Raw genomic sequence first — 9,290 nt, 5'->3', positions numbered from 1 at the left:
CAAACAAAAAAGGAAAACAAGACTGTTCTGTCAAATAAGACACACAGGCAAGTTTCAGTGCAGAGCTATCTACGTCTCTGACCTATGTCCTCAAAGATTTATTTGAGAATATTTCAGTGTGTGCCCTTCAGTATAGGAAAGGAGCATCGATTCTCAGAGGTCACTGTGCCAGGGTGCTGTAAAGTACTTCTAGTTTTACTTAAATGTACATTCTTCTTAGTATATCATCTCAGGCTCTTGGGCTCTCTGAGTTTTAAAATTATTATATAAATTTGATGCCTAAGATATATAATTACATCAAAGTCAAATGTGGTCTTTCCTTTCTTGGGAGAAAGAAAACCCAAATTTCTTTCAACTCAGTGGAGGGCACTGACCTAATTCTAACCTTAGCCCAAAGGTCCAAGTTCATGTATGCAAGAAGGAGTTCTGTACACATTTTCCCTATGGCCACATCTTTTACTCAAGCTCCATATCTGACTCACCAGATGCTGCCAGCTAGTATCCTACTGTAACACAGTAAACACAGTGCAACACAGTGGTCAGCAAACGCAACCTCTTCACAAACCTGTGCTACAGTCATGCTTGTTTGGGTTGGGGTTGAAGATGCTAAGATCTACCAAACATGATTTGGTCACTTATTGTTATTGTGTTGCTGTTGACCGAGGACATTTCTCTCTCTATGTGGAGAGATGAAACAATTAATGTAAGCATCATATTGTATGACCAGAGCAATGAATGAAAAAGGGATTGAGCTAGATTTCGTTCAGACAGTTAATACTGACTCGCTAGAAAATATTGAACAGGTTCCCTAAACTTTCTGTGCCTTCGTTTGCCTACGTGTTAAATGTCCTCTCTTGGCCTCAGGTTATATCAATCAGGTCCTAGATTTTTCAATTCCTCCACAGACCCCTCACTGGGACATCTAACAGTATGTTTTGAGTGCTTCCTCAGGCCAGGAACTGCTCCAGGAACAATCGAATACATCCTGAAGGTGACTTTATGGTCTTCCCTCCCTCACACCAGCTTCTCTCTCTTAGAAGTCCTCAGTGGTGGCATAAACATCCATATCCCAGGGCAGAAGCCTGTGGGAGCCCACCTCGGCCTCTCGCTCTCCCTCAGCCCTGTGGTCAACGATGACCAAACCCCTTCAAGTGCATCGGCACTATCTTTTTTCTCTCAGCACTAGAGAGTGAACCCAGGCCCCACATATGCTAGGTAGTTGAGCTGCAGACCTTTTTATCTTGAGAGGTTCCCACTAAATTGCCCAGCTTACCTTGAACTTGCCATCCTCCTATCTCAGCCTCCTTAGCACCTGGGATTACAGAAGTGCTCCATTGCACCCAACTCAGTCACCAATTCTTAAAATATATTTATTATCCCTTGCAAATCTTGTCTCAATGTCTTTGCATGTGTGATCTCTCTGCCCTAAACCTTCTTCCTCTGATTTCACAAAGCTGGCTTCTCATCATTCAGACTATAATTCAAATGTCATCTTTTTAAATGATCTCCTCTTCCACCCACTCTATCCAGAGCTGCTCCCAGCCCCATTCTCACTATTGTGACCCTGTTTGCAATCTTCTTAGCACTGTACTACCTTATTTGTATTCCCCTTTCTTTTTCTATTTCTCATCACTAGAATCTAAGCTCCATAAGTGCAGGGACCTTATCTAACATGTTCGCCTCTCTTCTAGACACTGGGGACATGACCAACGTAATCACTCTCTATGGTACTCATCTGGCAAATGTCCACTCAGTTCTCTACCTCTTCCCCACCTGCAGCCAACACACACCATGCTGCTTGGTCTCATGTCCATCAACTTCACGTGGCCCTCACTGCTGCTTGGCAATGGTACCATATTCCTCTAGTCCATTCCCTCTCCTTTTTCCCCAGACAACTGTTTCACATCTTTCTGTCTTCAAACCTCCAACCCCTTCCACCCAAGCTCACCTGATGACACTGTTCCTTATTTCATTTGGACAATAGAGTCAGGAGACCTCAGGTGCTGTCACCACCAAATCTAATCTCATATTGAGCCTGTCTGTGCCCACCCTCTACTTGTGCATTGGATCCCACCCCCTTCACTCCAGAACACTTCCTGGATCATTCCCATCAGCATCCAATTGCTCTAACATCCCCCACCTTAAAATAAACTGCCCTTACTGCTAGTTATTGCTGCCAGTTTTCTGCTTCCTTTTACATCAAAACTCTTCCAAAGGGGTGAGAGAGTCTGTCTCCACCTTCTTCCCTCCCATCTGGTTTCGGTCACTGCGTCAGGCACTGGACTCCTTGCCAAGGCCACTGGCCATCATGATGTCACCAATTCAGTGCTTACTTTCTATCCTTTCTTCACCCCACCTCTTACCTGCATCCCAGGTAGACCTTCACCAGTGAGGCTCTGCTCCTTTGTCCTTAGGGATGCCATTCCTTAGTGCTCATATGATTTCACTGGCTGTTCTTAGTCTCTTCTGCTGCCCTTCTTCTCGATTTCTAAATATTAGTTGACCAAGGATTAGTCTTTCTTATAGTTCCAGTCACACTCCTGAGGATATTAGAACCTAAGCTCCATCCTAAAATCATGACTTCCTTATTCATATGCAGTTCTAACCCTTTCCCCTGAACTCTAGAATAATCTATCCAGTTACCTATGCCAAACCTATTCTTGGGTCTCTGTAACTGTTTCACGATACTCTGTCCAAAATTGAATTGTTTTTTTCTCGACATGAATTCTTTAAAAAAAAAAAAAAAGCTTTCAATGCGTGTATTTTAAAATTTTAACGAACATAACAATACATACTTTCATATTTATGGGACACAGTGTGATATTTAGGTGTATGTATATAATGTGAATTAATCAGATCAGGGTAATTGATCTATCTATTACCTCAAACATTCATCATTATGTCATGTTAGGGACATTCACAATCTGTAGGGCATGATAGAAGAAAAACCATTTTGGGGGGCTGGGGATGTGGCTCAAGCGGTAGCGCGCTTGCCTGGCATGCATGCGGCCCGGGTTCAGTCCTCAGCACCACATACAAACAAAGATGTTGTGTCTGCCGATAACTAAAAAATAAAATATTAAAATTCTCTCTCTTCCTCTCTCACTCTCTCTTTAAAAAAAAAAAGAAAGAAAAAACATTTTGGTGTGCCAGCTTTGGAGTATATGTGTGGTTTTGGGAAGAGCATAAGGTAAAATCTACTAAAAATAGATATTGAAAAAAGCATCCTGGCTACCACCTGGGTTTGACTCTTCTTTTGATATCCCATCCTTCTTCCTGTAACTTGCATATGGGTTTGTAAGTAAGCCTCAAGGTTTTTCACATTTGAAATAGGCCTCAATGGTGCTCATTAACATATCTATCCATTAGCCTCCAGATGTGGGAGAACCATTGTGGCAGAAGTAAGGATAGCTAAACTGGAGTTCTGGATATCAGCTGTTATGGATTTGAGATATTGCTAACCCTGCATTTATAAAGCTCAGGAGGCATGAGGATGGCGGGTTGTTCCCCCCTCTTTTACATATATATAAAGCAGGGCCAATCCTGAAGGGGCCCTGGGGGGAATTTCCTTTGGAGGCTCTTTTCCACCCTCTCGAGGAAGGTGGCAAGATCCTTGGTAGCCCTCTGAGTCCCCACTGGCTCCTTGCTGGCAAATTTTTATGCTCCCATCCAAAGCTAAAATGTTCAAATTTTTCATTTCATTATTTTGCCAATTTGAAGGAAGCTGTTTTCCTCAGGCAGCGCTGGAAGGCCATTCTCTCTCCCTATCAATGTCCCCTGGCAACCTCAGAAGGCCCTGGGGAGTGTCCCAGATTCCAGCTGCCACCGGGCTGCCCAGGGAGCAAGAGCCTGTGAGATTGTGCCTCCAGGTTGGGTGGGTAGGTCCAGGCTTGGGCTGGCAGCAGTGGCGGCCAGGGACTCCGCTTGGCCCCACCCCCGGGCGGGCCTGGCTGGGCCTCTCGCCTGGCCAGTGGGCCCTAGGCCAGTGTCTAGGCGGGGCACCTCCTTTGGGTGACGGGGCTGGAGGGCACCCCATTACCAGTTTAAAGGCTTCCCCTCAATATCAAATTTGGACTTATAATCCTTTTGCCAAATGAAATCCCTTTTACACTGGGGGCAGGGCGTCTTAGACGAAGGGCGAATTAGGCCCATCCTTGGAGATGGCCTTTTTTTGAGTCTTTTTTTTTTTTTTTTTTTTTGTAAGAGGGCGGAGAATTTCCATGGGGAGAGGGATGACAATATGGCGGAGGCCATTCCCCATCCCGACTGTCTACCATGTGTTCCGGGACAGGGGCAGTTAGTGTGGAATTTAGGGGACCAGGCCAAGGATTGGTGGAAGGAGGAGTAGGTGTCTTAAAAGGGTCTTTGTCGCCCCTAGATGTTCCTCTTGAGGGGCCAGGAGAGAAACAGGTGCTGAGGGCAGATAGTCCCTCAGAGGGGGTCCTCTCCCAGGTTAATTTCCCTCTTCCTCACCAACTGTTCTGTGGGGTCCCAGGTGGCCCAATGCCCCAGGGCGGAGTGGGACGGGGGACTCAGACGCCCGGGCGCTGGTGGGGCCTGCAGCGGGCCACAAGAAGAAACACCTGGGGCTCCTGCCGGCTGGCCTAGCTCCCTCTCGCAAACCTCTCCCTCCTCCTCCCCCTCAGCCATCAGCCAGGACCCCAGAGTGTCAAGGTTTCCCAGACCTTTTTGGCCTGCGCATCCAAGATCTCTGAACCTCGGCTTTTGAGCATAAGAGCTGGGTCCTTATGCCTAGTGTGAGACTGCCCCATCTTTCCAGGGTTAGCCTTACCTGGCTTGGCTCGATACTCTCACCCCCGCGTGGGGCGCCAGATGTTGGGGGTTTAGCCTCCCTGTTCCCTCCTGACCTGTGGGAGAGATTGGGAGAGCCTGCCCCAGCCAGGACAGGCCAAGAAAGGTAAAGGTCGGCTGGCCGTCTGCACCCAGCCCTCCCTTGCAGGAGGACAATCAGAAGCGCCAGGGAGAACAGTCAAAGCAGGATCTCATTTAATGAGAAAACACACACAGCTAACTTGATGTACAGGAGCCAATCAGGGTAAAGGTCAGCAGGGTGGGGAGAATTTACATCTTCACCCGTCCTACAGGCAGTAACGGGAGACAGGAGCTGTCCGTGAGGGCAGAAGGGTTCTGAGCCTACCCTAGAGGTGGTCGACTCTTCATCACAACCCACGGCCATGCCTTCTGGCTAATCGCCAGGTGCTCTCTTAGCCACATGTGGCCCCAGGACCGGGAAGCGGGTAGCAGCCAGCAAGTTAAGTTTCCTCTTTTCTGATGCAACATGCCCCACATTACTTCATGCCCTACAACAATCCTCTTTACTATTTTGAAATATTCAATTAATTACCATCAACATGAGAACCCCACTATGCTAGAGAGCATTAGAAGTATTCCTCCCATCCAGCTGGACCCCGTGCCCATTAACCTGCCTTTCTCCACCCCTTCTTCTTCCCCCTCTTCCCAGTTCTACTCTCTACTTCTGTGACATCAACCTTTTCAGTTTCCACATTACGTGAAAATATGTGGTATTTTTCCTTTTTTGTGCCTGACTTTTTTCATGTAACATAATGTCCCTAGGCTCATCCATGTTACTCTAAATGATAAAATTTCATCTTTTTGGGGCTGAAAAAACTCCATTGTATATATATGCCCCATTTTCTTTATTCATTTATCCACAATGGGCATCTAGGTTGATTCCACATCTTGGCTACTGTGAAGAGTGCAGTAATAAGCTGGCGAGTGATATCTCTTTCACATACTAATTGTATTTCCTTTGGATATACACTCTATAATGGAACTGCTGGATCATATGAGAGTTGTATTTCTAGTTTCTGTGTGTGTGTGTGTGTGTTTGATGAGCCCCAGAGTGTTTGTCTTAATTGCTGTACTAATTTACATTCCTACCAGCAATGTACGAAGAGTCCCCCTATTTCTGCATACTTGCCAGCACAAAAATGAATATTGATGTCCCCAAACTCTTTGCTGCCTTCCTCCTTCGACATGGTGACTCCATTCTATCAATGCCAAATTGTTGAAATCATCTTATATTCTCCCATTTCCTGCCAATGCTCAACCCGTGAATCTTCTAGGCATTACCTGTACAATATATCTATTCATCACTCCACTACAACCATGCTGGCCCCCCAATTATCATCTTTTGCCCAGACTATTGCAATAGCCTCCAAATTGAACTCTCTGCTTCTCCCCTGCCTGTCTCTACAGTATTCAGAGTAAAACTTTTAAATGTGTTACCTGAATTGCAGATCTGGAGTCTCTTGGCTACATTTCTCAGCTATATTTTAGATGCCAGACTCAATATATCAGCAGTCTACTTAGCTTAGAGCTAGGGCCCTATCTCTGAAATATACTTTAAGTTAAAAAACAATAAGCATCCTTTTGTTTAAGTGGAAGGTGGTTGATATCATTGCTTTAGCAGATAAATGTAGTGCATTAAAATCTGGAGGGGAGGAAACAAGTTAAACAAAGAATAGGATGCAAAAAAACACTGAGAAGCAGTTTAATAGCCAGAGAGTCTTTCAGAGAAGCCACCAAAAGATACCAATCTATGGTAAGGTTTTGAAAAAACCCGCAAATAGGAAAATAAAACAGGGACTTAGAGAGGCTGTCTTTGCTAAAAATACCTGTTTCTTCAGTTGGGTTTGCTGATGCCTAATGTGTAACTAAAAGCATGATAAAGTTTGGCATCTCTTCTTCATTTTGTATTTGTCTGTTTTACTCCCTTATTAAACTTTGGGTCTGCCGCAGTCTGGCTGGGCACAAATCACGAGCCACTCAAGCAGGAACAAACTTTATTTCCGAACTCCACCAGCACACTCCACACACACTCCCCGGGAACCTCTCCTGATCGCCGCCCACGCGGCTCCTCCAGGCACACACCACACCAACCGGAAATCCCTCCTCCGGACCTTCCCCAACCAATGGGAACTCTCCAGGAATCCCCATGAGAACTCCAAAGTAGCAGGCCTAGGCGGACAGCAGGGGTCTAATATACAATTGAATACACAGCTTAACATAACCATCATCGTCTCAATGGCTTGTTGGCCTCACCACTCCATTCTGGCAAAAATGCCATGCGTCATTCCGACTCAGCTATGGCTCTCAGCATGGGTCAGATTCCTGCACGATTCTGGGTCATATGGTAGTTCTATTTCTAGTTTTTTTTTTTTTTTTTTGAGGATCCCCACAGCATTTCCATAATTGATGTACTAATTTATGTAAGTATAAGCATATTAATCATGTAAGTAGTATTCATCTAAAGCTGATAATATGCTTTCTTTAAGGCTGAAGACAGGAAGGTGTGAAAAATTAAGATATTTTCCACAGCCAGCTTGCTTCTACTTCTGGGCCTTGGAGTGGTGCCTAGAAGTCTTCAGTTTTTACCCCACATTTTCCACCAACAGTGAGTCTTACAGGCTGATCAGTGGTGAAGAGACTGCCTTCCCTCAGCAGGAGCATAGAGTCCCATGGGAACTGAAGGCCCCCCATTCCAGGATCACAGATCTAATAGATAAATATCCTATGAAGCAAGTGGACATTGCCCTTGAACAGCTGGCAACGTCCTCAACACCAATAAGACTCGGTGTGATCAGAACCCAAGAGAATGATAAACCACATGACAGTTTACCAGGACTGCTTACTACACGTCTGTCTTGGTTCCTGTACCAGTTCTTCCTCTATTTAAGCTAAAGCTCTCATTAGTACCTGAGAGACAGGACTGAGACATTGACATCACTTGTCTTTCCAGTATAGGTACATTGATGAAAGTTCCTTTTCCCCATTATTTTTTCCATTTGGTTTTTGGGGAAAGTGGTCAGTTCTGATTTGTTAGGACCCCAGAGTTAGGCTTCTGGCCTAGGACTTGGGTAACAGGAAAGGTGCTGGACAAAATCAATGTAGCCCTAAGATGTGACACTGTTTTACTGTCTTAGCATGGATCTTAGCATTTACCACTCTCTTAGCATTGATCGCTATCTGGTTTTTATTTATTGCCTTTTTTTTCTTTTTAAAGTATAGCTCCATGAGATTAGTAGCCTCTGTCTCTAGTGACATAAGTGGTTGGCACATGGAGTAGGTGGCTCAAGCAGTATTCATGAAGACTCAAGACACAAAATCAGCTTCATAAGACCATGCTTTGTTGGCGTCTCTGCGAAAAAACAACCAAATGGAACTCTTTTGTAGTTTACAATGAATTTATCAAAGGCCAACGGAAGCACCAGGATTAACTTATGTGGAAATAATACTCTGGTAAAGTCACTTAGGAAAATAATAGCTTCTGTTCCCTGTTTTGCTGATTCAAATTTCAGTCACAATAAATAAAACCTATTTATAAGGTTGTTGTGCTAAATAAGAAAATGTGTGTCGGCTCCTAGGGCCGCACCTAGGGGGTATGGGGGTAGATGCAGTGACGTTGTGGTTACGATAATATAGTACTAGTGGTAAACTACATCATGGGAGCACTCAGACTGAGGCTGGTCACCCTGAAGCTAACCCAGTGGGCAATCCACCTACTCCCCTAGCGCCCTTGAAGTGCCCCTGGCGGCGGCCACATTTGGAGGCTTTCGCTTGGCCTACAGCTAACAGGGGACAGCTCAGGGGGCTTCAGAGTCCCGCCCAATTTACCGCTAGAGTCAACAGAATTGAGCTGACTCCTGAGAGCAGAGTCGCCACCCAGGGCTCCAGCCAAGAATTCCAGGACTGACCTGGTGGCGGACTCCCAGCAGCTCGCCATAGACGCCCCCAGCGGGCGCCCCCTGGCGGCTGCGCGGCGCTCCCACAGCCCTGAGCGCCGCTCCCAGGGTCCTCCGCGGCTCACAGGAAAGGCTGCGCACGCAAGCGCGCGGGGCGGAGCCTCTCGCCGCCAGATGGAGGGCAGCGTGCCGCGCTTCTTAGTAGCCTTCCAGGCGAAGGGCCGGCCCGAGGCGGTGAGGACGCGGGTGCAGGAGCAGGACTTAGGGCAGTGCGGCCTGACAGGTAAGTGGGCTGCAGGAGAAGGGCCGCCCAGACGCGCCACCTCGTGCACCCCAGCTTTTCGCGAGCCGGGTCTCGAAGGAGGCTTTCCCGCGGGCGCCGGGGCTTCCCCTCCGCCGGTAGGGGGTGGGCGCTCACGTGGTGGGCGGAGCTCGGCGCGAGGCACTTCCGGGTAGCCGGGCGGTGGGCGAGGAAACGTGCCCGGTGGGGCGCGAAGCCCGGGTCCCGGCGGTCCGGCTGTGCGGGTGGCGCTGCGGTCAGACTCTCCTGACGGAGCCTGCGCG

At 47.1% G+C, this 9,290-nt stretch overlaps 2 protein-coding genes across 7 annotated transcripts in view; one reads left to right on the top strand and one right to left on the bottom strand.

Annotated features, from left to right (window-relative positions):
- Fmo5 (flavin containing dimethylaniline monoxygenase 5) overlaps positions 1-8,826 on the bottom strand; it is a 65,332-nt gene extending 56,506 nt beyond the window's left edge. Inside the window, exon 1 of one of the 2 annotated variants that reach the window (XM_071618519.1) lies at positions 8,739-8,826. The gene's annotated coding sequence lies outside the window, so the exon portion shown is untranslated. Of the gene's footprint in view, positions 1-2,363; positions 2,379-8,738 lie in introns of those variants that run through there. The other variant, XM_071618521.1, reaches the window with a different exon arrangement.
- A 39-nt stretch (positions 8,827-8,865) lies between these two features.
- Chd1l (chromodomain helicase DNA binding protein 1 like) overlaps positions 8,866-9,290 on the top strand; it is a 50,738-nt gene continuing 50,313 nt past the window's right edge. For 4 of the 5 annotated variants that reach the window (XM_071618513.1, XM_071618515.1, XM_071618514.1 and 1 more), the window contains exon 1: positions 8,867-9,009. In XM_071618513.1, the coding sequence (XP_071474614.1) occupies positions 8,901-9,009 (109 nt within the window). In that variant the 5' untranslated portion in view covers positions 8,867-8,900. Of the gene's footprint in view, positions 9,010-9,290 lie in introns of all 5 variants that reach the window. The other variant, XR_011708991.1, reaches the window with a different exon arrangement.

This window comes from Marmota flaviventris, chromosome 10 (assembly GCF_047511675.1).
Source record: "Marmota flaviventris isolate mMarFla1 chromosome 10, mMarFla1.hap1, whole genome shotgun sequence".
In the NCBI taxonomy this organism is placed as follows: Eukaryota; Metazoa; Chordata; class Mammalia; order Rodentia; family Sciuridae; genus Marmota; species Marmota flaviventris.
Note: the sequence above shows the minus strand (reverse complement) of the source record. Positions and strands in the feature narration are given on the sequence as shown.